This window comes from Giraffa tippelskirchi, chromosome 8 (assembly GCF_054371585.1).
Source record: "Giraffa tippelskirchi isolate mGirTip1 chromosome 8, T2T-mGirTip1v1.2.pri, whole genome shotgun sequence".
Taxonomy (NCBI): domain Eukaryota; kingdom Metazoa; phylum Chordata; class Mammalia; order Artiodactyla; family Giraffidae; genus Giraffa; species Giraffa tippelskirchi.
In genome coordinates, this window is record NC_137282.1 from 159,992,061 (window position 1) to 160,018,658 (window position 26,598).

The 26,598-nt window shown below is 51.2% G+C and overlaps 2 protein-coding genes across 3 annotated transcripts in view; one reads left to right on the plus strand and one right to left on the minus strand.

Annotated features, from left to right (window-relative positions):
- TXNDC5 (thioredoxin domain containing 5) overlaps nucleotides 1-26,598 on the plus strand; it is an 86,869-nt gene that overhangs the window by 51,098 nt on the left and 9,173 nt on the right. Inside the window, exons 1-4 of one of the 2 annotated variants that reach the window (XM_081523668.1) lie at nucleotides 10,464-10,770; nucleotides 14,264-14,413; nucleotides 18,437-18,542; nucleotides 24,384-24,480. In XM_081523668.1, the coding sequence (XP_081379794.1) occupies nucleotides 10,481-10,770; nucleotides 14,264-14,413; nucleotides 18,437-18,542; nucleotides 24,384-24,480 (643 nt within the window). In that variant the 5' untranslated portion in view covers nucleotides 10,464-10,480. Of the gene's footprint in view, nucleotides 1-10,463; nucleotides 10,771-14,263; nucleotides 14,414-18,436; nucleotides 18,543-24,383; nucleotides 24,481-26,598 lie in introns of those variants that run through there. The other variant, XM_081523669.1, reaches the window with a different exon arrangement.
- The window catches only part of BMP6 (bone morphogenetic protein 6), a 162,164-nt gene continuing 148,937 nt past the window's right edge, over nucleotides 13,372-26,598 (minus strand). The window contains exon 8 of the mRNA XM_081523664.1: nucleotides 13,372-13,450. The gene's annotated coding sequence lies outside the window, so the exon portion shown is untranslated. The remainder of the gene's footprint in view (nucleotides 13,451-26,598) is intronic.

Here is a 26,598-nt window from a genome sequence, read left to right on the forward strand (position 1 = left end):
TGTGTCTTAAAGATCCATATGAGGTCCTTGTTACTGTGTCTGTTTTGCAGACACAACACTTTGCCAGGAAGTCTTGGCAGACACAGCCCCGTAACTCAGAAATTCCATGCTCCTGCATCTCCAGGACAGATGTGAGCAGCTGCCCTGGCGACTGGAGCTGCCCGCCTGCACGTAGTGAGACCACGCCCCCAAGATGCCCCCTGATAGCCAAGGGAGGAGGTTGCTGCGGGCTTTGGGATTTGGCTGGAAGAATGGGAATAACACCACCGTGTTGATGAAAAATGCAAAGGGAGTTTTAATGAAGCAGACAAGTTACAGTTACATCACTAGGGTTTGCCCATCATGAAATGCATTCGGTTTAGTTTATATTATGTCTCAGCTGCCTGTGTAGGGTTGTAGATTCTTCCATGTTTAGTGAAACCTGGAGCAAGAAGGCCAACTGACTAGATGCTAGATGTTCAAGACCTAGTTCTGGTGCTGGTCAAAGGTTCAGGGTTGTCCCATTATTTGTATGCGTGTAGACCAAAGACCTGATTTTTTGCCTTAATGGAATCAGTTATTAAAGTGTCTTAAACCTTGGTTTTCTTTATACACATGGGTTTAAAAAAAAAAAGGAAGAATAAAAAAAAAATAGAAGGTAATGACATACCCAGAAGACATTAAATTTGGACTGAAATTCTTTAAAAGGAGGCTTTTATTTCTGTGAAGATACAGCTTTACTCAATTTAAAAAGAAGTAGATGAAAATGTACTTGTGTGTATATATGTGTACATATATATATTAACATTTCTCAAACTTTTCCATAGGGTCTCTGTTTATAAACTTTAAAATTAAGGTCATTGCCTTAAGTGCCAGGAATTTTGAGTCAAACAAAGGAAATTTGGACCTGCTTCTTAAATGAAACAGAGATATTGAATGCAGCATCATTCTTTGAAGTAAAGAGGAATAAACTGATGCTAATACTTTAGACACTCGAATGTCTCAGCACTGAGAAGTTCCGTCCTTTTTTCACAGGCGGGTGCTAATTCACTCTGAATTGATACATATATATAGACGTGTGTGTGTGTGTGTATATATATATAATAAGTATTATAATATTTCTAAATCAGCAACTCAACGACAGGTGGAACCAGGCATGGTTTGAAGCACTTTGTATGTAATAACGCATCATGTTGTAATAATTTCTTACAACTAATCTTACAACAAAAGTAGGTGTTATTAGAGTCCCCATTGGACAGATGAAGAAACTTTAGCACAGAACATTTAAATTATCCAAAACCACACAGCTGGGCAAGAGTTGGAATTCAGACTTCAGCAGTCTGATGCAGAGACTGCACCATTATTAACCACTAAAATGCACTGCTGTTCATATTGTAAATGGTCTGAATATACTTCTTATTTTTAACTCAGTCCTCTCTTAAGGGATATTGGGTTGTTTCCAAAGGTTTGCTATTTTAAACAGTGCTACAATGAACCTGTGAAGTTATCTCCCAAAGATAAGGTGCTTAACCTGTTGCTGGGTCAAGGGTATGCATGTGCTTATTTAAATTTAAACTACCTGTATTGTCAAATTGCAACAATCACATCCATTAAATTTAAATTTTTTTCAATTACAGAATTACAAAAGTGATATGAAGACATGCTTATTGTACAAATATTCAGATGAAAAATGTATACACACACACATATATACATAGTATATTTGTATACACACACACACACAGCTCACTCCAGTCCTACTCCAATCCCATTCCTTTCCTGTACCCACTGCTATTGCGGTGTAGTATGTATAGCAGGTAGGATTTTGCAAAGCAGATAGAGCATTTCACGTGGAAAGCATAGCATGAGCAACATCGGAGCGAGGCAGTAAGGAAACCAGCCTTCTGGAACAGAGATACGCAGTGTCAGAGATAAGATTGCAGAAGCAGAGGGAGCCGTGAAAGCCACGCAGAGGGTTTGTGATGTGGCACAAAATGACATACCGCTCGCTTGCTCAGCCGCGTCCAGCTCTCTGTGACCCCTGGACTGTAGCCCACCAGGCTCCTCTGTCCGTGGGATTTCCCAGGCGGTGGGTTACCATTTCCTCCTCCAGGGGATCTTCCCAGCCCAGGAATTGAACCCAGGTCTCCGGCATCTCCTGCACTGCAGGCAGGTTTTTTGTTTTTTTTTTTTTTACTGCTGAGCTACCAGGGAAGCCCTGTAAGAAATATAGAGCTATTCTTTACTAGAGACTGAGCAGTGACACACTAGACCTGTTATCTCAAGATGATCTTGGTAAAAGCGGCTGCACATGATTTGGACAGAAGTACACAGAACTCATCCTAAGAGCCAAGAGACTAGAAAGACAACCCAGGCAGGAAGTGGTGCTGGGCTGAGTTGAACAGTACTAGCAGAACCAGAGAAGGAAGCATGCATATGACTTCCCAATAAACTAATTGCCAGGTGACCTGCTGGAACTTATTAACGTAGCAAAGATGTCATGAACTCAGGCACTGTATGTAGACGTGGCTGAATATCACAACCGCTTTGGAGAATTCTTTGATTAATTTACTGGCTTCAGTTCCATAGTCAAGTACTATCACTTCTTCCTGCATCTGCTCTCACTCTGTTCCCTGTCTCCTCTGCTCCCTCCCTGGACTGAAACACAAGGCTGACTAAACCCAACTCCTTGTTCTGTTCTGCACAATGGAACATACCTGGAGGAAGTCCAGGTGTGTCCCGTTGAATTCTGGTGGGTTCCCACGGCCACCAGCCAGCCATGCCAAACCACCCTGGTCTATCACTCTCCCATGCTTTTCTAGACCTCAGACTTCCTCTTCCCTCTCCAGACTCCAGGGCTGCTTTGGTCTCGGTTCATGACACTGGCTCCCATTTTAGGACAAAATGGGAGCGAACAGAAGAGGACAGCCAGACATCTGTGTGCAGAGGGCCCGGTAACACCCCTCTCCTGGGCACCAAGGGCAGAGATCCTGACGTGCCTCACCTGGTCCCAGTGCTTCACGCGGGAGCGGGGCTGGGGCGTCACACCTGTGCTCAGAACACAGCTGACTACAGCCATGAGATCCACTGGGTTGGGTCCACCATTCTCCTGGAATCTGAGTTTGGAATAATGCTCTGGGATTCAGGCAGCCATTAGGAGATGGCCTCTGAGCACCATGAGAGAGATGTGTCCACGTGCTCACATCGCAGACCATGGCCAAGGCCCTCAGCACCAGCCAGCATGGCCAAGAAGAGAAAGGAGCCACTTAGGAAGTGGCCTTCTTCCTGGGTGGGAAGATTGTGCCCCAGCCCGGGTACTGACGGGCAAGGTTCTGCATCAGCCTGTTGGCCTTGCATCCAAGGAATGTGTGGAAGATGAGCTGCCGTGATAGCAGCCAGCAAAGGAGGAGCTGGGAGGATGGCAGGGCGGGAAGGTGCCAAAGAGCAGCTCATGCACAGACCCCGTGCGCCCCACTGGAAGGATGGAGCCGGAAGTCTCCAGACGTGGAGAAACAGCACGGTTCTTTCAGCTTCATCCATTCAACATGGAACCTCTTTGCCACCCCCAGCCCCACCAGCATGCATCCCACATGAATTTGGAAAGATTTATCTCCCAGACAACTGAATCTCATGTTAGAATGTCTCTTCCTGCACTTATTAATCATTGAGGAGGAGATGGGCAGTGTTAACCAAGGAGGTTATGTGGGTAGTGAGTAAATACCAACTCTCCATTAACCGTTTTATGTTATTTAAAAAAAAAATTATTGTAGTTTACTTCATTTACAACGTTGTGTTAGTTGCAGGTGCACAGCAAAGTGAATCAGTTATTGTTGTTGTTCAGTTGCTAAGTCATGTCTGACTCTTTGTGACCCCATGAACTATAGCACGCCAGGCTTCTCTCTCCATCACTATCTCCCTGAGCTTGCCCAAACTCATGTCCATTGAGTCAGCAATGCCATCCAGCCATCTCATCCTCTGTCACTCCCTTCTCTTGCCCTCAGTTTTGCTCAGCAACAGGGTCTTTTCCAGTGAGTCAGCTCTTCGCATCAGGTAGCCAAAGTATTGGAAGTTTCAGCTTTAGCATCAGTCCTTCCAAAGAATATTCAGCACTGATTTCCTTTAGGATTGACTGGTTTGATCTCCTTGCTTTCCAAGGGACTCTCAAGAGTCTTCTCCAGTACCACAGTTCAAAAGTGTCAATGCTTTGCTCAGCCTTCTTTATGGTCTAACTCTCACATCCATACCTGACTACTGGAAAGACCATAGCTTTGACTAGACAGACCTGTGTTGGCAAAGTGATGTCTCTGCTTTTTAAAACACTGTCTAGGTTTGACGTAGCTTTTCTTCCAAGGAGCAAGCATCTTTTAATTTCATGGCTGCAGTCATCATCTGTATTGCTTTTGGAGCCCAAGAAAATGAAATCTGACACTTTTTCCACATTTTCCCCATCTATTTGCCATGAAGTGATGGGACTGGATGCCACGATCTTAGTTTTTTGAATGTTGAGTTTTAAACCAGTATACATAGACACACATCCACTCTTTTTAAGATTATTTTCCCACATAGGTTATTATGGAGCATTGAGTAGACTTCTCTGTGCTATACAGTTGGTCCTTATCAGTTACCTATTTTTATATATAGTATGTGAATGTCAATCCTAATTTATCCTCCCCACCCGTTACTACCCGGTAACCATAAATCTACACCTGTAAGTCTTGTTTCTGTTCTGTAGATAAGTTTCTATTAACCATTTTTGGGTTTTTTTTTTTTTGGCCACACTCTGCAGCATGCAGAATCTTAGTTCCTAAACAAGGGATCAAACCCACACCACCTGCATTGGGAGTGCGGAGTCTTAACCACAGGACTGCAGCAAAGTCCCCCATTAACTATTTTAAAACACTAAAAATAGCCCCATTTCTCTGAGCGTCACCGACTGGGAAATTGCTTTGGTCTTTTTCTTTGGGCTTTCTCTGTTGAGAGTAATCTTCCAGCTCTGCTCTCTTTCTCAGCAATCACATCTGAAATGTCACAAAAGCTCCTCGAGGAAACTACGGTTTCTCTTCTTCTTCAGATACACCTTCCAGAATGTTCTGACCTACAGAACAACAGGATGTCAGTGCTTTCAGTACCTGCCTAAAAGTAGCATTTGTAGCCCAATTATAACTCAGGACGCACCTGTTAAAGAGTTCAAATGGTGGCATTTCGGTTTCCACATTTAGAGAATGTTTTCTGGGGTCCTCTTCCCAAAGTGGCAACACACTAACACACTGGGGGTTCATTTCACTCTCGGCAGGTGGGAAACAAAAGCTGTAGATCGCCCCCCCCCATCAGCAGGGATTCCTCCCACTGGCGTTCTCCCCACCCACCCCCGTGCAGGACAGCTTCCCCCGCACCTCCCGGCTGCAGTGGGGACTTGGGTACAGGGCTGGGAAGGCGGCAGCGTTATGGGAAGAGGGCACTGTAGCAGCTCTATTCGTCGGTGGTGGTAACACTGACTCCTGTGCCTGTTGTTTGTTTGGGAAGAGGCTGTGAGGGTGAGAATTGTTTCTCAAGGAAGCCATCATCTGAGAGAAACCAAATACAGCTTTCGTTCATTCATTCAACAAACGTGTATTAAGTGCCTGCACCAGATCTCGTGTTCACACCCATCCAGACTGGAGGGGAAACCTGACGCTACACAAACCCACAGTCACTGTTCTGTTGGAGGGTCCGGAGAGAGAGGACAGATGTTAGGAGAGCACCGTGGGGGTGGGGGCTAGCCCCTGCTGGGGGTCAGGAGAGTCTCCCTGGAGAGGATTGTGTTATAAATACGCAGTCTCCCCACTTTTAGACTTCGTTGAGCTGGAAGACAGGCCGCCTAGAGTTGGGAATCTAAGTGGGGCGCTCCTGGCTACTACCCACTGGGGTGACGTGTGCGTTCCAAGTGGGGCCTGGGAGCTAGAGGAGGAAACTGGCAGACCCGGCCGGGGATGCTGAGAGCTCTGGGCCACTGGTGACGGGGCCCACGCGGAAGGCAGGGCTGTGACTGGCCCAGAGAACGGGAGCGTCCGTGCAGGCAGGGAGAGCAGCTTGACGTCTCCTTGGGAAAAGCGAGTTATCAATATGTAGTCTTAGTGGAGCCTGGGAGAGAGACGGGGAGGAGATGGGCTCTGGGTTCCAGGGAGAGAGTGGTGGGCATATCAGAGAGAGCGTCCTTCCCGGAGCTGACTGATGGGGAGGAGGGCCAGCAACCACGTGGGCACAGAAATGTGCAACAAAGCAACATCAAATTGCAGAAAGGGCCACGTGGAAACTCAACTGTGTGGTGATTGAAAGAGCACAGGAAGCAGAGGGCAGGGCTCCAGAGGGCTGCTCAGGGGCAGGGTCCCCCCGGAGGTGACCTGGGGGCAAAAGACCTGAGGGCGCCACGAGGGCAGTCACAGGAAAAGAGGAGCCAGGCAGCAAGCCTGGCTGTGTTGAGGCGGGGCCGGAAATGTGGAGGGGACTGGGATTAGGGCTCATCCGTGGGCTGAGATCACCCGGGGCAGCAGAGGACAGGCCGGGAGGAGATGTCTTTTCTGAAGAAGGCCCTTGAGCACCAGAGCAAGGAGCTGGGATTTTATTTTTTCTAAGAGAAGAGGAGGCCACTGAAGGGAATTGAGTGAAAGAGTGTTATGACTCATTTGTGGCTGCTGGGTGGACAGACTGAAGGGACTCTGGGAACCTAACGGTCAGGAGAATGTCCTAGATGAGATCAGGGGCCTGGGGTCGACTGCAGCTGTTTCAGAAATGAAAGAAGAGCCTGCTGATGTGCCCTGGGGGCTGTAGTGGGGTGAGACCAGCCACAGGAAAAGGGCATCAAAGCGAGCACCTGAGGGTTTCTGGTTTGAGCCAACCGCAAGGAAGGACCATTTTCCGAGATGGAGAAACAGAAGGTCAAGCAAACTGGGGGGAATCCCGTGTGTGAGGCGGGGCTCTGCCTGTGAGATAGGCAGATGCTGAGAGCAAATAGGCAGGGAGCACGCGGAGAAAGGTCTCGGCTGGTTAACAGAAGCCTCGGCGTCATCAGCACACAGACAGTGTGCCCACCAGGGCCGTCTGTGAGCTCAGCTAGGGAGCCAGTGGAGAGAGAGGGCAAGAGGAGCTGTTTGGAGGCCGAGAAGCTTCGGTCTCTCAGATCTCGGGTCTGGGCGGAGGGCACTGAGGAGGATGCATGCGTGGGAGGTATCGCAGATGAGTTACTGATCAAGATGCGGCCAGTTTTGTTTGTCCCGAAGCTGCCAGGAAGCCCAGTAAGATAGCGTAGTGTTCCTCCTATTTGCCAGTGTGATATCGTTGGTGACTTTGGTGTCCGCTGGGTGCGGGAGCCAGAGGGGCACGAAAAATGAACAGACAGGGACCTGTGGATAGTTCTGGAAGGATTTTGCTATGAAGGAAAACTAAGGAATTGGGGTAGTAGCCGGGGGCTCCTGCGGTCAAGGGATGTTTTCTCAAGTTAGGAAATACGAAGGTGTGTTTGTCTGTGGGTGGGAATGATCCAGCAGAAGGGAAGCGGTTGGTAATTCGTGCAGGAGAGAGAGCGGTTGCAGCAGGAGCAAGACGGGGAGCAGGCCTGCGGTGGGGACGGGGGCAGTCGGCTTATGGGTTTTCCTGGGCTGCTCTAACTACCCCGAATGTGACGTCAAGAAAACAACATACGCTTCTCCTTTTACAACCTGGAGGGCAGAAGTCCGGATCCGTGTCCCTGGACCAAAAAAGTCAGATTGCCAGTATGGCCAAAGGTCCCTCTGGAGGCTCCAGGCAACCATCTGTCTCTTGCCTTTTCCGGCTTCCCAGAGCTGCTTCCTTTGTTTTTTGTCGCTCCCTCCATCTTCAAAGCCGCAAATGGGCCGGGGTGTTGAACATCTTCACGTCTATCTCTGCTCTGGTCACACCATCTACCGTGCTCACATTTCCCTCTGCTCCTCTCCTGTGAGGACGTCTAGGGCCAACCGAGGCAGTCCAGAATAACATCTCCCCCTTCCCTCCCCGAAGATCCTTAATGTAATTACACCTGCAAAGTCTCTTTCGTCCCGTAAGGTAACCCTTAGCCGACATGGACGGGCTCTGGAGTGCTGTGGAGGACCCTCCTTGGCTTGGAGCGGGGAGACGTCCTTACTTCGTGTAACTGGAGGGAAAAGGACTCATGCAGGGCTTTGTAGATTTGGTGGCAGAAAGATGAGGGAGTTTCTGCTTTTGGCTTCAACTTTCTGCAAGAAGTATTGACAGCCGAGAGGGATGGTAACTGCAGGAGGGTGGGGAGGGAAGGGGAGGGGTCGAGGTCTGGAAGCAGCGCACAGAGTGGGCAACTCAACCACGTCTCAGCCTGGCCAGGGTCACTGTGAGAGCCTGGCCAGGCATTAAGCATAGGATGAGAATCCACGGGATCTAACCGAGGGGTGAGGGAAACATCGTAGCCGGGCGGCTTGCGAGGAGACTGTGAGCAGAACAGGGTGTTGAGGGTTCAGGGGTGAACCCTCAGGGGTGTCGAGGAGGGGACACTGAGCCAGCGAACTGTAAGCACCAGAAGGGCGCACAGAGTGGGGTGCCCTTAATGCAGATTTTGAAGACAGTGTCATGTCCGGTTATGACAAGTTCTGGGGTTTCCCTTGGGGAGGGAGTCGCCGGGGGACAGAGAGATGGGTCATCAACCTGGATGCTGAAGGTGCTGGGAATGAAAACAGGGAAGACGTGGCCAGGAGCCAAAATCTTAAGTGAACAGGGAAGGGAGAGCTGCCCGGAAGAGGACCGACGCTAGACGTGCCTGGGTGACCGGAACCGGAAGAGCAGTGGGGGCCATGTTCATCAGCTTCCGGGGAAAGGGAGCTCGTGGTTTGCTGGAGGAAGGAGGAGAAGCGGCATGGACGGAACAACGCGAGCAAGGAGGCCGGGTTTTTTTCCCGGCTCGGAGGTAGGTAGCCAAGGTGTGAAAGACGAGTAGCTAACACTTGAGAGGGCTCCCGTGTTTCCATGTTTGCATTCAGATAACTCAAGTAGCGAGGCTCTAGGAATGTGTGTTGATGTTTTGGTGTGAAAGTTTAGAAGGCCTGAGGTTCGAGGCACAGGGAAATGGGAGCCTAGCAAATACGGAACTTTTGGAGAAGATTCCTGTGCTTGCAGTGGTGAGTTTCACAGGACACAGAACTTTTGGAACCAAGGGCCTGGAGTGGTAGACGGAGGACTGCGTTTCACCCTGTAGGTGGGGGCTGGGGGAGGGCGTTCACAGCAAACTATCATGGTCAAAGGCAGGCTTTGGGAAAGTTAACTTTCCAGCCTGATGAGTGAATGAGGCCCTTAGAAAAGCCACTGCACGGGCCAGGAGTAACGTCTGTTCAAGGTGTGAACACTGCGAATGGTGGAAAGGGGATTTGTCAAGAAATACGGTGGGCTTGAGTTCCAGGAGGATAAGGGAGAGGAGGGAGTGATGGGGAGAAGGTTCCCAGGTGTTGAGTGTAACTGGTTGGTTTGGAGGGGAAATTGATGGCTTGGTATTTGGCAAACCGCGGTCTTAGGTTGAGCAGTGGCCAGAGCAGTGTTAATGACAGGTGAGTCATGGGGTACTCCCCTTGCCGCGCCCGCAGTCACTGCCTGGGGTTTCCCAGACTGCGGACCCCAGGAGGCAACACAGTGAGTCTCCTGATTCAGCTTCAGATCCCCAGGGCGAGGCCTAACCCTCAATTACGGCGTGCCTTCGAGCATGTGCGCAGGTGTGAACTGAGGCGCCTGATTCACACGCGTCGCACCTGGGTTCACCTCGCAGCCTGCGGGGCCCGTGCAGCCAGAGCAGGCGCGTCCAGATGCACCCGGAGGGCGCGGGCGCCCTGGGAAGCCAGGCGGGCGCCGGTAGAGAAGGACCCTGCGGGGTTTGTGTCTGAGAAGACGCTGTGAGCGGCTCTCCTCTCACCCCGAGGGAGGGCGGGGCAGGGCGCGCCCCCCAGGTTTCGCTTGGAAAGCGGGTTTCATCACACCTCTGGGCTCCGACCCAGGATCAGAGTTGAGGTACGAGAATTTGAGTCATTCAGGTGTAAAGCTCGCCCACTTCTGCTCAGTTTCCTGAATTCTGCCAACAGCAGCTCGCTCTTTATTTCGCCTTTGGGTAGTTGAGGTGAACCGAGGCCGACACCGCCCTCGGTGTCCTCCGGGCCTGGCCTCTCTGACCCTCCAGTCCTGGGCGCAGCCCCACGCCAGAGCGGACCCAGCGGGGCTTGGGGAGGCGCAGGGGCCCCGCGGGTTTGGCCCAAGCCGTCCCTCCAGCCCTCAGGTGCGGGAGCCCGGCGCAGGAGGCTGTCGGGGGGGGCGGGGGGGGGCCCGGCCCACCCCTTCCCCGCGCTCCCAGCGAGGATCTCCGGGCGCGCGCGGGCCCGTCTAGGCCGGGGAGGCGGGCGCGCGTCGGAGGGCGGGGGTTCGGGGCGGGGCCTCGGGGGCGGGGCGGCGGCGCGGAGGGGACCGGCGGCCGGGGCGAGAGCGCGCCCAGCCCGCCGAGATGCCCGCGCACGCCGGACGCCTCCTCCCGCCGCGGCCTCGGGCCCTGGCTCCGGCCCCGGCCATGCCGCCGCCTCCGCTGCTGTTGCTACTGCTGCTGTTGCTGCTGGACGCCGGCGGCGGGCGAGGGGGCGCCCGGGCCCAGGACCCGGGGGCGGCGGCGGCGGACGGGCCCCCCGGGGCTGGCGGCGGGGACGGGCAGGACCCGCACGCCAAGCACCTGTACACGGCCGACATGTTCGCGCACGGCATCCAGAGCGCCGCGCACTTCGTCATGTTCTTCGCGCCCTGGTAACTGGCCGCGCCGCCCGCCCGGGGCTCCGCGGGCGCTGGTCGCGCCGGGGCTGGCGCGGGGGGGCGCGGTGCCGCGGCCTGGGGCTCCCGGCGAGGGGCTGGGGGCTTTCGCCTGGGGGCGCGGGGGGCGGCGCGGGCCGGGCGCTCGCGGCTGACGTGGCGCAGGGGCCGGGACCAAGCGAGAGGGGGCGGTCCCAGAGGGCCGAACCGGAAAAGGCCGGCCCTCCGGCTGCTTCGTCCCGTCCCCGGGTCCCGGCACCAGGGGGTCGGGGGAGGGGTCGTCGTCCTTCGGGGCCGCTGGGAGCCCGGAATCCGTCCGCCCCACGTCTCCCAGCACCAAACTAATGAGCTGGACGGAGGCAGCGGCCTGCAGCTCGGCCGGTACCAGGAGGCCACGTGCGGCCGCGGGACACCCGAGGTCTGGCGTGTACACGTGGACTTCCTGTCCTGTGCGCCCGCCGTAGGGCGGACCCTGGCCTGGGGGTTTAATTGAAACGCAGGGACTCCTAGGCTCTGCGTTCGCGAGGTGGGAGCAGGTGGTCCGGTCATTAGAGGGTTCCCACTCTTCCCCCGAGAATCGAGGTGCCGTGCGGAGGCTGGGGGGCCCTCCGCAGCTCCGGAGCCGTGGCGAGCTGTGCTCCAGATGACAGGACCCACTGGCCCCCGACCCAAGCTGTCCTCGGGCGCGCACTCCCCTCCGCTTTCTTGGGGCCTGGCTATCTGGAAGTGTGAGGTGGGAAAAGGCACAGACAGCTCCCGCCCCACCCCCCGCCGTGGTTCCCGGATGGGGGCTTCGCTGTGAGCCTCGGGGTCAACCCGAGACCCGTGCTCTGCCAGTCGTCCGAGGGAGAGTTCCGGTCCTTGACACGAGCAAAGGGACCGAGTGCCTTCTCCTTGGGCCTAGATGCCCGCTGAGGGGGGTCCTCTGTGGGCGGCGCAGCCAGCCGGTCTAGGACCCAAGGCCTTTTCAAGCTTCACTGCAGAATTTGGCATTCTTGCTCAGAGCCAAGAGTCTCCTTGAGATGTGGGGAAGGGATGCAAAAAGGATTAGGAAGAAGATGCCCAAGGAAAGCCGCCTGTTCAGAAAATGTGCCGGCAGAAGTTGGAGGGAACTTCCCCCCCCATATTCAGGTTATTATTGCATTTCAGTTCCTTTGGAGTTACAACGACGCTTTTGGTCTGTCTCAGACCTGTCACTTATTAACTGTATTTATGGGATACCTTGTCTTTCAAGAACCAAAGGATTTGCGTTTTTAGAACCCAGTGGTATAGAAATGTAATGGCTATGAACAGTTTCTTTGTGGAGGGTGCTCTCAGAGTAGCTGTTGCAGTTAAACACACTACTTAACTGAAGTCTGTTTCTGTGGAATCAATCTGCCCGTGGGGTTTTTCTTTTTCTTTATTTTTTAAAAGAAAGACGGACATGTAGACCTCGTAGGTCCCCACAGTGCCAATGGAGTTTTGGTTTTGGAGTCTCTGTGATGCTCACCCGCTAGTCCTGGCCTGAGTGAGGGAGAGGACTAGTACATTCCTGTTTCATTGTGTGTGCCTTATAGATTTTTAGGTGGATGCTCCCAGAAAAAGTAACTTTAAAAGTTTTTGTTTGCTTTCTGATAGTCTACTAGGAAACATTTAAACAGAGATGTGTGGGTTTCTGTGACAGCATTTAGCAGACTTTAAGAGCAGACGGGAATTCAGCTGGGATACACTGGGCTGCCCCGCGTCCCTGTCCATTGCAGACTCTGGAATGCTGAGCGCCCACGTGGGATTTGGGGGCAGGAGCCAGTGGTAGCATTGATCTGTGTGTGTTTGCTCTGAACCTAGCAGAGGCAGGGCTGTCCTGTAGGGAATGGTGTGCCAGCGTCAGGTCATAGCTTCTGTATGGCCAGTTTTCGGGTCACATTGAATCTGGTGACTATGAGGTCACGGTGGGGGCCGTCGCCTCGAAAGGACCAGGTGGCTTTGCTCAGTTACTGACCACAAACTGCCTCAATGCAGCTGCAGTCCCAGAGTTTTTGTGCTATAGCCCCAGGGTCCAAAACCAGTGCCGACTGTGAGGCACCCATGGAACCATTGCTGGGAAACGGCTAAGCACTTGGTGCGTGTCGAGGTGGAGCGTCCAGTTGTGAAAGGAAGATGTGTGTCGTCTTGGCACTTGTACCACATCTGCTTAAATCTGACGGTGGTTTTCCCTCACATTTACCTTCCAGAAAAGAGGGATTCATATTGTATTTTAATCTCTTACAAAGCAGGATTCTCTCTCTGGTCTAGAAGGTGTTGCTTAGGGAAAACAGGTTCGCTTGAAGCAAGCTCTTCTAGTGCTACCTTTAGATGCTTCCTGGTGAGGTCAGCTGTCAGAAAAGAAAAGAAGCAAGGGGATTTAACACTGATTTTATGGAGAAACTGCTTTGAGGATGAACTCAGAAGCGTGGGGGTGTTCTGACAGCACTCTAAAAAGCACTACAGCAAGGAGTTCCACAGTGGAGATCATGGGTACACACTCACCAGGAGAAGGGGAACAGACCATGTGCTCTAATGCTGAAAGAGTAGCCTGGAGTCTGAGATCGCTTTCAGTGTCGGTGATACAGTATTAAGTATGGCCCTGTGAGCAGCTGATAGTTAAAGACGGTGATCAGCCATATGACTCAAAAAGATAGCGATGGGGAAGAGACTGATGCTGTCAAGAAATGGGACAAGTAGAAGCAATTAATCATTTTAAGTTAGCATATTATTTTAAATGATAGATGATTTTAAAATACTTATGTCGTTAAATTCTTATAGTGAATATTGTAAGTGTCCATTTGAGCGTGTCACATTTAGAAGTTTTGGGTGGCTGCAAGCTTTTTTTTTTTTAAGCTTCTCACTGGCAAGAATGCAGAACTGATGTCATTCTGAGGCTGGGTTGTGTTTGGAGAGAGCGGGTTACATGGTAGAGGAGACCTGACCCTAAAGGGACAGTGGCAGCGAGAAGGGCAGAGCTGCTGCCACCAAGGCGGAGCCAGGAGGCTCTCCCGACAAGGGGGAGAAGAGAGTGGACACCAGCCAGCTTGGGAGTCTGGGCTGACTTCCTGGAGGAAGTGACACCCAAGCCGAACAAGTAGGGACTGGCCATGTGGGCTTAGGAAGGGTCAGAGGAGGGCGTGCTCACACCTAGGGCCAGGCCAAATAGGGCGCTTGCGTGAACCTGGAAGTGTGTCCAGCAGGGCCCAGCAGTGGGGGCAGCCCAGGAAGCAAGGCAGGTGGATAGAGGTCAGCTGGGAGGTCAGCAGGGGCCAAGTCGAGAGGCATCGGGTGCCACGCCTCGCTGAGAACGTTGCTGGGACTCTCAGGAGGTTCCGCCGCCACGGTGGGCTGGTCGGCTCCATCTCCACTGCGGGGTGAACAAGGGTGGGATCGGAGCACCCCACTACCCTAGGAGATGGCTGAGGAGCTGGGCTGGGCCCCCTCCGCCCCCGCGCTCAGCATGTTTCCTACTGTCCCTTTGTTACAGGTGTGGACACTGCCAGCGGCTGCAGCCAACCTGGAACGACCTGGGAGACAAGTACAACAGCATGGAGGACGCCAAGGTGTACGTGGCCAAGGTGGACTGCACGGCCGACTCGGAGGTGTGCTCTGCCCAGGGCGTGCGCGGGTACCCCACGTGAGTTGATGGGCGCGCGGGTGCCCCATGTGAGTGACAGGTGCGCGGGTACCCCACGTGAGTGACAGGGGCGCGCGGCTGCCCGAGTGAGTGATGAGCGCGCGCCCTGCATCCTCCAGGTCTTGGTTGGTTTTCTGCCAACCTCCACAGGCCAAACAAAGTCCAAATTAAATTTTTGACAACTTCTTTGTAGTTGTGAGAAGTGAGGCGATGCCAACTTGGAGCCGGCAGCCCCTGTTGTTAGGGAAGGTTATATATACGTACGCTGTGTAGTAGATGCTTTTTTGTACTTTGTTTGGAAAAAGCCTTCAATTAGCTGAGTTTTCCTTTTTATATAATTAAGAACGTGTCTACCAGACAAAAATGGTATTGTTCTCCATGAGGTCTTGTCACATCTGATGTTCCCATGTACGTTTACACAATCAACACCCACTGTCAGGAATTTTTGGTCACTCTGTTAATTTTTTTTTTTTTTTGGTAAGATTTGTTTTTGACTACTCTGGGTCTTTGTGGCAGTGCACAGGCTTTTCTCTCTTTGCAGAGCACAGGCTCTAGACGTCCGGGCTTCAATAGTTGCAGCTCTAGACTGTATAGAGTCCAGGCTCAGTAGTTGTGGCACACTGGCTTATTTACACCAAGGCATGTGGGATCCTCCTGGACCAGGGATGGAACTGGTGTCTTTTGCATTATTGCAAGGCTGAGTCTTGACCCCTAGACCCTCAGGGAAGCCCAGTCATGCTGTTAATTCTTCACAGTCTCTTTTCTAGAGTTATTTCCCACGTGACCAGCACAAGGGCCATTTTTGTTGGAAAGAAAGTGCAGTCATTCTGACAAGTGAGACTATTTCCTTGGCAGTTAAAATAGTTTTTAAGAACAAATTGAAATTGGCTAAATGAACAAAAGAGGGGCTTGATGAAGCTGGCTTAGTCTGCAGGCTGTGGGAGCTTCGAGGCACTGCTCCGTGCGTCTGGAGGCCTGTCTCACTGCGCCCTGCTCAGGGTAACTTGACTTGCCAGCTCTGCATTGCTCCGTTGCCATGGTGGGCTTAGGCCCATCGCTGATTGGCCCACCTTGGGTGTAATATTCATTCCAGAAACAGACCTCGTGGCCAGAGAGGCAGGATCTTGTCAGAAGATAGCAGCCCCTTCCGGACTCCGCATTCAATATTGGGGTGAAGGGCATGTTTTCAAAAAGGGGAAGATGCCATTTCCAAAAGACTGGGGAAGGGGTTAGGCAGGTCCCAACATGTTTGTTCAAACTGATGAATGAAGTCGATCCTGGATGAGACCCGAGCTGATCTTCAAACCTGAGAGGCTGCATGGAAAGTGCCCGGAAAAGAACAGAAAGGCACTGTCTCACAGTCCCGAGGGCCAGAAGCCAGAAATCAAGGCTCTGAAACTCCTCGGGGATCCTCCTTTGCCTCTTCCTGGCTCTGGCAATCTTTGATGTTCCTTGACTTGTATAAGCATCACCCCAGTCCTCCTCAACACAGCCTTCTCCTGTGTGCCCGTCTCTCTGTCTAAATTCCCCTTTTTATACAGTTACCAGTCATATTGGCTTAGAAAGAAAGAAAGTGAAATTTGCTCAGTCGTGTCCGACTCGGGGCGACCCCATGGACTATATAGTCCATGGAATTCTCCAGGCCAGAACACTGGAGTGGGTAGCCTATCCCTTCTCCAGGGGATCTTCCCAACCCAGGGATGGAACCCAGGTCTCCAGCATTGCAGGTAGATTCTTTACCAACTGAGCTGTCAGGGAAACCCCATGTTGGCTTAGGTCCCGCCCTAATGACCACATTTTAACTTCATTGCCTCCATGCAAATCCTGTTTCTAATTCAGGTCACATTCTGTGGTAGCATGGGTTAGGACTTCCGGCAGATCTTCTGTCATTCACCCCATAACACCATCCCGTCTATGGTAGTAGGACTTCGTCTTGCTGTTTTCCAGAGAGACCTGTTAATGGGGATTGTCTCCCCTGCAGTCTCCTTGAAAGAGGCACAGTTCACCAGGAAAACAAGTGCCCATGTTGGAGGTTTAGTAGCAGCAGAACAGTTTGGGGCTGTCCTTGGGGCTTAAACCCAGTGGCCTGCCCTCCCCCTCTGCCTGCCTCTCCATCCACAGTGAAAATGAAGTCAGATGCCCCACCAAGGAAGCTTGTCTCTCCCTAGGGTCCGTGAACTTCACCAGAATCTCAGACTCGGGCAGCTTAGAAAGGTTTTTAATCCAACAGCAGAAAGAGATTTTTAAAAATCAGTTTAGCTTCAATCAGTGTATACCGAATGAGGAAAAAGGAACAGATTAGGCTCTGCTGCGTTTACCCTTAGCAGAGAAATGAGAGGCGGGTTCAGCAACGCCTGGTTCTCTCTGACGCTTTGAGGGGCCACTCGTTTCCATCCTGAAGCACTTTGTTGGAGGGGGGCGCCGGGATGAGAGGAGGGAGTGGAGGACGGGGGCCGCCCGGTCCTCTGGGCACAGTGCACGTTTCCAGAACATCTCCAGGTGGTGGGTGCAGGTGCTCACGGGCGTGAGGGCAGGTTTGGAGTCGCTTGAAATGTTAAACTTCATGAAGGAAGGGACACACTGGCCAAGTCTAGTTAGATTGTGGTTTTGTGTCGTGGTTATAAAAGTATGAGCTGCCAGGGAAGGAGAGAGACACTCTTGACTGGAGTCACATTGAGGTGTCCCCTAGCTGTCACAGGATCTGAGCTTCTGGGTGAAGCCGGTAAGCCCATTCTCACTAGAATGCTTTCTGCAGCCAATGTGTTGGTTTTCTCATTGGGTGTGAAGCTTCATTTTAAGACCTTTGTGGGGTTAGCTATCCAAACGCACAGTTCTGATATCTGCATATCTTAACTTCTTATATTCTGATGCTGCACCCTGGGCATCTCCTAACAAAATCCACATACGTGCCAGGAAGCATTAGTGGGTGTTTAGATGGGTAGGCTTGCCCCAAAATGCTAGTCTGTGTTTCTCTGTTTTCAGTAGCTACATTTTAGTAGCCATATTTCCCCTTCCATCCTTGACACTGTCTGTTAATTCTGTCAACAGAAGAATTATTCCCTCCCCTTCCTTTATCCCTTGACTCCTTCTATTACGTTTCATCCGGAGCATGTTGTCCCGTCACCCAGGCAGTGACCCAGGGTTTGGACGTGTTCATCTCCGTCTCTGATGATGTCTTTTGTTGTTTAGTCGCTCAGTCACGCCTGACTCTTTGCGACCCCATGGACTGTAGCCCACCAGGCACCTCTGTCCATGGGATTTCCCAGGCAAGAATACTGGAGTGGGTTGCCATTTCCTTCTCCAGGGGATCTTCTCGACCCAGGGATTAAACCTGCGTCTCTTGAATTGGCACTCAAATTCTTCACCACTGAGCCAGGTGATATCTCTGCTCCCCTCCAAAGGCAGAACTCCGTGCTCCATCTGCAGATACCTTCAGAGGCTCGTACATGTGGAAAATAGAAAGGATTCCTACTCTGGGGACAAGTGATCAGGCCGTTATCAACCAAAGTCAGGGTTGTGCTTAAAGTTGGAAACTTGAACTCTCACTGTAGCTGGATATTCATGCCTAGTGAAGATTGAATGCTGACAGGAAATAGCCTGGAGATACATTTACTGCCGCACAGTGCGGTTTCCATGACAATTCTAGATTGTTCTTCAAAATGCAGCACATGGAAACTACTGAAGCCGGGAAAGGACGACGAGTACCCGGCAGGGGGAGCTGGGGAATTCTTACTCCTGAACCTCGGAGCCGGGGGCTCGGCCTGACATGTCCACCTTGGTTTTGTTTTTCAAGAAGAACAGGAGAAACTTAAAAATTGAGGATTAAGTGAATATGTCACCTCCTCAAACATTGCTTTTCTTTTTTTTTCCCCAAGCGTTATCAGAGAGGGGCAGGAGTGAGTTGGATGCAGCCTGCCAACACCCCGTTTTTATGATTGCTTCACTAAATGAGTTTATTCTTTGCTCGGAGCAGTTTGAAGTGCTTTAAAATCTACTCCGTCTAATCCTCTGTTACTCTTTCAGCTTGAAGTTCTTTAAACCTGGCCAAGAAGCTGTGAAGTACCAGGGTCCCCGGGATTTCCAGACCCTGGAAAACTGGATGCTGCAGACGCTGAACGAGGAGCCCCCCGTGAGTGCACACACAGCCACCCCACTTTCTTCCTGCGTTTGCGGGGTAGTAAAGAGGCTAGAATAGGTACCATCTTAAGGCAGCTTTTTAGAACTCAGTGATATTGTAGGTAAAGATTCACTTTTTTTTTTTTTTTTGCTATTTTTAAAAATTCTGATAAAATATGCTATAAAATTTATCCTCTTAACTATTTTCCAGTGTACAAGTCAGTGGTATTAAAATACATTCATAATGCGATGCAACCATCCACCCACAGAAATTTTCCATCTTCCCAAGCGGAAACTCAGGCTTCCCGGGTGACTCAATGGTAAAGAACCCGCCTGCCAAGCAGGAGACCCGGGTTTGATCCCTGGGTTGGGAAGACCTCCTGGAGGAGGGAATGACAACCCACTCCAGTATTGTTGCCTGGAGACTCCCGTGGACAGAGGAACCTGGCGGGCTGCAGTCCACGGGGTCACAGAGTCGGACACGCCTCAGCGGATAGACAACAAGCAGAAACCTTGTTCACGTTGAGTGCTGCCTCCCTGGCCCTGCACCCGTCACCCTATACTCTGTCTACGAGTTTGACTCAGTCTCTGAGTACCTTAGTGGGAAAAGATGACGTTTTAGAAACTTTTTATTAAGGAAGTGCCCAAACATGCATGGAAGTAGGAAGAAGAGTCTCATGAATGGTGGGCAGAGTGTAGTGGAGACGGTCCTTGTGTCCACCGCCGGCCGCAGCAGTGCTGACAGTTGGGTCTTCCGGTCTTCCCTTGTTTGGCGCAGTCAGTGTCGTCGGTAAAATATTTCAGAATGTAGCCCACAGAAACGCACTGACTGCTTTGTAACACACCCTCCACTCCTGTCTCCTGTCTCATTGAAACCACGCTAATTCCTCAGCACCAGAGACGGACTCGCGGCCTCCTGGGGGAGTCCAGTCCAGCTCCCCCTCCCCAACCTCCTGCTCCCCCCACTCCCTCGGGCCATACCCCAGTGTGAATCCCTCCTTTGCTTCTCAGCCCCACGGCCCTGCTGGCGTTGCTGATGAGAGAACTGCGTACCTTGAGCTCTCTGTGCTTAATGGCCACCACCTCCTACTCTGAGTGTATAATTGTGGAAACTATGATTTCTAAGGTCTTTTTTTTTTTAACTGTAGTGTAGTGACTTACAGTGTTGTGTTACTGAGATGTTTTTTAAAGAGATAGTTATGTGTAGAGTGCTCCTGAGAAAAATCTGTAATCCTCAGTCCTCCAGTTGACGATAGAGTCTTCACCTTGTCATAAATCGTGATGACCGTGAGCCCTCCACGAAGTGTCCCTTCGTGCGTGGCACTTTCCGGTGAATGCTGAGGGCCCAGGCCTGCAGAGGCCGAGCTGGACCTTGACGGGAGCAGAAAGGTGGCCAGTGTGCCCATGCATGCGTTTCTGATGAGGCACTAAGAGTGTCTGAGGTCTTTGCACGTAGTTTCCATTTCAGCGCCTGACTCCATCTGTGGTCTTGCATCAGGTGAGCGTCCCCTGACCTGGAGCTTGTCTGGGCAGTGGCAGGGGTCTTCTGCTGTCCCCTTCCAGGGAGTGCCTGTGGTCCTTCACCTCTCCCCTACATTCTGTGTGGAGGTCAAAGCCGATCAGAAACCCAGCTGCTTCCCAAGTGCTGCTTTTATCTCACGTTTTTTTTTAAAAGGCTCAGGGCTTCCCTGGTGGTTCAGTGGTAGAGAACCCAGCTCGCAATGAAAGAGATGTGGGTTTGATCTTTGGGTTGGGACAATACCCTGGAAAAGGAAATGGCAACCCACCCCAGGACTCTTGCCTGGGAAATCCATGGACAGAGGAGCATGGCGGGCCACAGTCCATGGGGTCGTACAGACTTGGGGTTGCACAGAGTCAGACACGACTGAGCACCACCACCCAGCACTGCGTGCTGAAGACCGCCGGCGTACAGTGTTGAGTACGTGTTGACCGGAGCTGTGTTTAATTTTAGGTAACAGGGAAACCACAAACCCCTCGGAGTAAATTTGCCTCTTTGTCAACAAGAAAGCTGGACCAGCAGGTGTAACTTTCACATAGATTTAAACTTGAAGTTGTTTTTTTTGTTTGTTTTTTTGGTGTTCTCTGGAGGGGGGTGGAAGCCAATTTTAAAGGAGAGTTCATAGTCTCCAAAAACATTTAAAGTAGGTTTTTCACCAAAAAGCCAGACTTCTGTGATGACTTGTATTCAGAAGGCCATCAGCCAGGGTCAGGATGGCAGAAAGCCGTCATCTCACAAGCCGATGTCCCTTTGGGGGTGGAGCCCAGCGCACGGGCCGGGGCTGGGGACAGTGTGGCCAGGCCGAGGCTCAGCGTTGCCCACCTCGGGCCTCTCCCAGGGCCATGGCCACATGGACCCCACCTGGACCTCAGTCACCTCCCTGCCATATCTTGGCATCTCAGAGCCATGGGCATTTCAGGTAATTGCTGGAGATGATGCTAGGGTGGCTTATTACAGAAAAATTTAAGTATTCAGATTTAATGTTACAAAACGAAATTCTTCTCAATAGGAATTTTGCTTTATATTTTAGGTGAAAGCTTTTTTTAAAAAACTTATGTGAAAGTCTTGGTCTCTCAGTCGTGTCCGACTCTTTGCAACTTCGTGGACCATAGCCCGCCTCTGTCCCTGGAATTCTCCAGGCAAGAATACTGGAGTGGGTTGCCATTTCCTCTCCAGGGGATCTTCCCAACCCAGGGATTGAACCTGAGTCTCCTGCATTGCAGGCAGATTTTTTGCCATCTGAGCCACTAGGGAAACTTCTGTATTTACACCTAAATAACTTATTATATACGTTTTCCTATTTAAATAGCATAAGTTTAGGGTTTTCCATCGTATTATTATGGTAATATATTAAAGTCAAGGAAAAACTGCCATTTCTTACCTTCTACTCCAATTTTTATATTTCCATGTTTCCTTCTGTATTTTTTTCCTTAGGTAGTCATCATCACATAGACATGGTTCATTTCATTAATGATCTTTTTATATAGTTGAATCATCTTTACAGTGATCATATTTTATCTTGTGAATATGCCAAAATTCAGCTCTTTTCTGTCATTGGATATTTAGGTTGTTGATAATTTTTCCATCATCAGAAACGCTATAATAAGGAATATTTTTATCTTTGTAAAGGACTTTTTCCTCTACTTTGGAGTGACTTTTTAGAATATAGATCCAAACATAACATTGCAAGGCAAAAAATAAAAAAGCCAGACCACTTTTAGAGCTCCTGTTGAGTAGTGTCGAGTTGCTTTTCATTTTTAAAAAATGTCTATTTTTGCTGTTTTGGGTCTTCACTGCTGTGCGGGCTCATCTCTGGTTGAGGCGAGGGGGGGTTCTCTCTAGTTTTGAGGCACAGGCTTCTCACTGCGGGAACTTCTCATGTTGCGGAACATGGCTCTAGAGCACACACTTCAGTACTTGTGGCTCATAGGCTTAGTTGCTCCTCTGCATGTGAGATCCTCCCAGACCAGAGATCAAACCCGTGTTTCCTGCGTTGGCAGGCGGATTCTTGACGACTGGACCTCCAGGGAAGCCCCAGGTTGCTTTCTTAAGATTCTAAGCCAGCGTTGTCCCCAGTTTGAGCACGGTACCCATTCTGTGATACACTGTGAAGTTCCTATAATGATCATCTATCTTTACCTGCTGCAGAGCAAGGACCAGAGACGTGCTCCTTTGGTGCCACAAACAGGCGTTTTGCCACCGCAGGCCCTTTGAACATCTTACACACGGCGACATCCAGTCTTCTCTTTCACTTTGTTGGAACTCCCTGTCCCTTAGCCATCACTCTCAGACATCCTTCTGTGTGGGTTCTTAGCACTTAACACAAATGTAGCATGAAAGTCAAGCTAGCAGCAGAAAGCTTCATATTGCTGCTGTTCAGTCGCTCAGTCGTGTCCGATTCTTTGCATCCCAATGAACTGCAGCTCGCCAGACTTCCCTGTCCTTCACCAACTCCCAGAGCTTGCTCAAACTCCTATCCTTTGAGTCAGTGATGCCATCCAACCATCTCGTCATCTGTTGTCCTTTTCTCCTCCTGCCTTCAGTCTTTCCCAATGTCAGGGTCTTTTCTAATGAGTCATCTCTTTGCACCAGGGGGCCATAGTATTGGAGCTTCAGCATCAGTCATTCCAATGAATATTCAGGACTGATTTCCTTTAGGATTGACTGGTTAGATCTCCTTGGAGTCCAAGGAACTCTCAAGAGTCTTCTCCAACAGTTCAGAAGCATCAATTCTTCGGTGCTCAGCCTTTTTTATGGTCCAACTCGCACATCCATACGTGACTACTGGGAAAACCATAGTTTTGACTATACAGACTTGTCAGCAAAGTGATGTCTCTGCTTTTTAATATGCTGTCTAGGTTTGTCAAAGCTTTGCTTCCAAACTGCAAGCATCTTTTAATTTTCTGGCTGCAGTTGTCATTTGCAGTGATTTTGGAGCCCAAGAAAATAAAGTCTGTCACTGTTTCCCCATCTATTTTCTATGAAGTGATGGGACCAGATGCCATGTTCTTGGTTTTTTGAATGTTGAGTTTTAAGCCAGCTTTTTCACTCTCCTCTTTCACCTTTATCAAGAGGCTCTTTAGTTCCTCTGCTTTCTGCCATAAGGGTGTTGTCATTTGCGTATCTGAGGTTATTGATATTTCTTCTGGCAACCTTGATTTCCGGCTTGTACTTCATCCAGCCCAGCATTTCTCCTGGTGTACTCTGCATGTAAGTTCAATAAGCAGGGTGACAATATACAGCCTTGACATACTCCTTTCCCAATTTGGAACCAGTCTGTTGTTCACATCTGGTTCTAACTGTTGCTTCTTGACCTGCATACAGATTTCTCAGGAGGCCAGTAAGGTGGTCTGATACTCCCATCTCTTTAAGAAGTTCGTTGTGATCCACACAGTCAGAGGCTTTAGCATTGTCAGTGAGGCGGAAGTAGAAAACATCATGGTGCTTTACAGTTACAACTCTGCCCCGCTTCGAGCTCTCAGCATTTTGAAAGCTTCTAATGACTTAACTTGGATATTCATTTTAACAGAAATAGGAACCCCTAGATAAAAACTGAATAATAGACACCCACGTGTCTGTAGGACAGTGATGTCTCAGTGATCATCCTTTACCTCTGGTTGGAGACCACAGATGTGCTGGCCGAAAAGAAAATGGAGACATCTGGAATGGTGTGGTTTGGTGGTTAGTAGTTGTCACACTGGTGTCTGCTCAGGTACTGGAGAAGCGCCTTTTTAAAAACCACTTCTTGTCCCCTCACTGTTTCTGTCCCAAACTTAGTCTGGTGAATTACATTCTTAAAAGTGCAGCCCTTGTTTGCCCTGTGGTTTTTCTCTCCAGCCTTTCATCCGTCCAAATTTTCCCTCTTGTCACCTTTTTTCTTTATCAGCTCTTAAGAGTTTCACCTTCCTTCCCTGATTTTCCTACTGTTGCTGTGAATAAAGGGTGGCCGGGTCCGCCTACTGTCTGTTTTGTCCCCTCTGTGTCTCTCAGGTCTCCTCTCCAAGAACCCAAAAGGGTGCTGGTTTGGGGCAGCCCATGCTTCACTTTGCTCTGTTGGGTTGGGTTTGAGGGCAGCAAAGGACAGGTTTGGAGAGGGGTGCTGGTTGTCACCTGGTTGCCCTGGAGCATCAGTCCTACAGCACTTGCCAAGGGGCCTCTTGCCCTGATTAACTTGCTTCCTGCCTGGGGTGCCCCTCAACACAGCAGCATCCCTGGGAGGCTGGAGGTGGCTGGGGGAGGGAAGAGAGCGCAGAACGTTGCAGGCAGAAGCCGTGATGGGCTCCACGGGGCCTCGACACGCACCCACGGTGACTCTTGTTCCGTCTCCCCCATCAGACTCCAGAGCCCGCGGTGGAGCCGCCCCGCACCCCTGAGCTCAAGCAGGGCCTGTACGAGCTCTCGGCTGGCAACTTCGAGCTGCACGTGGCGCAAGGTAGGCGGGTGTGCCTGGGGGCGAGGCCGCCCCCCTCCTGGCCGACCTCCCACGTGGCCCGGGCTGCTGCTCTCCCCACTCGAGGGCTCGGAGGCATGGGTGTTCGTCCAGGGCTTCTCTCATGCTGCCCTGCCGGCACCAGTGCCTGGCGCTCTTCCTCTCGGAGATGACACGTCTCCATCCGATGGCGAGGCCGGTTCTGGTGCCGTGTTGAAGCCTCGGGTGTGCGAAGCGTACATGTCGGAACTAGGTGCGCTTACCCTAATTTGTGCACAGGCTGGACCGGGCGCCCTTGGATGATGAAACGTTTGTTTCTGTTAGTCTTAATCATGTGCTTACTGACCTGAGGCAGAAACAAAGGTTTCTTGCACCTGTTTAAAGGAGAATTTAGTTGGGACCATTACAACACACAAATCAGGATAGGTGTTCTTTACCCTTAAAATACTTTTTTGATACTGCATCTTAGTCTCCTAAATGTCAGAGTGACCCTAGTACAGTTTCTGAAGTTAAAATGTGCGTAAGACTTCTCTTCACACGTTCAGAAGTGTCGGCTCAGCAGTGAAAGGCTTGAACATGAATCCAGCCGCCAGGCTGACCTCCGCTCTCAGATGCTGCCGTGGAGAGAGATCCTCCGTGTGGCTGAGACAGGACCGTTCTGAAAAAGGGCTTAAAATTGTCTGGCCTTGTGGATCCTGCCTGCTGGGAGTGAAAACCCACCCCCTCCAAGGCTGGGATCACTTGTGATGCCTGCAGCCACGTTCCATTTTTAATTAAAGGTCATTATTGGTACTGATGCTCTGGGTCCTCTAGGAGTCACTTTGAGTCGGGCTTGGACTCCCCGCAGGACGTGTTAGCAGAACTGCCCAAAGCCCAGCCTGAGTGGCTCACCGGCCGAGGGGCTGAGTCCGCAGCCGCTGGCCTGTGGGTCTGCTGGGAAAGCAGTGTCCCACCCGCCCTGACCCCACTCCCCTTGAGGCGTCGGGACGTCCTGGACCCACTGTGTCCGCTTCGCAGCTCAGGGCGGTGACGTGCCTGTCTCCAGGACGCGCCTATCTCCAGGACGTGCCTATCTGGGGAGACATGGTTCCAGCCTTGCAGACCAGCTGCTAACGTGTATATATATATATATTTCATTTTTGTTTTACTTTAAAGAACTAAGGTATAGTTGATAGGAAATATTGAGTGTCGAAGCAAGTTTCCTCCCACGGCCTTCAGACGCCTCACTGCTGCGCTGACCAGATGCCCCGTGAGCATCGCCACGGCAAGCCCGACTTGAGCCTGGGCCCCGTGGCAGGGCCACTGGTCTCTTCTTGCTGCCTGCAGCCTGACGGCCTGCTCACAGCCTGACACCCTTTTTTTGCCCTAGGCTGATCGAGGTCTGAGAGCTCAGATGAAAGTCTTCAGTGTCAGCCACGATGTGGTTCACCTCCAGCCAGGAGAGTGATGCTCAGTTTTTGGTTTTGTTTTTTTTTTAATCTTGTTTTATTGTGAAAGAAAACCCGGATACAGCAAGCAGTGTAGGGGCAGTGAATGGTCATAAAGCGGTCACCCTGGAACCACTGTCCAGCTCAAGTCCTGGCTCCTCTCCTGCCCGCTTCCTTCTCTCCCCTGAAGAGCCGCAGCCTTTCTTTCCGGTCTCATCACCCGTGTGTGCTCTCCAGCACAGTAGTTTAGTCTGGTGTCTCTCTCTCTCTCCTTTTTTAATGTATCTCTCCTAAGTCTCTCTGAGTCTCTGTGTTTCCTCAGCATTTCTCTCCCTTCCCTTCTGTTTGCCGAGCACACAGACTATCTGACCTGCACGTTCCCCGCAGTGGGGACCTGTGTTCCCAGGGTGTGGAGCACAGCTTCCCTGTCCACGTGCCCTCGTGTCCCTCTTCCCTGTGAGCTGGCAGTTGGATCTAGGGCCATTTCACTTTGACGTTTTGAGGGGTGTGAGTGTGACTGCATGGCTGGGCAGTCTCTCTCTGATGTCAGCAGCCTCGCTCATCACTGCCCAGATCCGTAAATTCACCAGAGATGCCAGCCAACACCACTGCTGAAACGATAGCGCCCGTCTTTATTTGTTTCAGCAAGAGGTAACTGGCCCTTGTTGATCACTCCGTTACCCAGAGTTCGGTC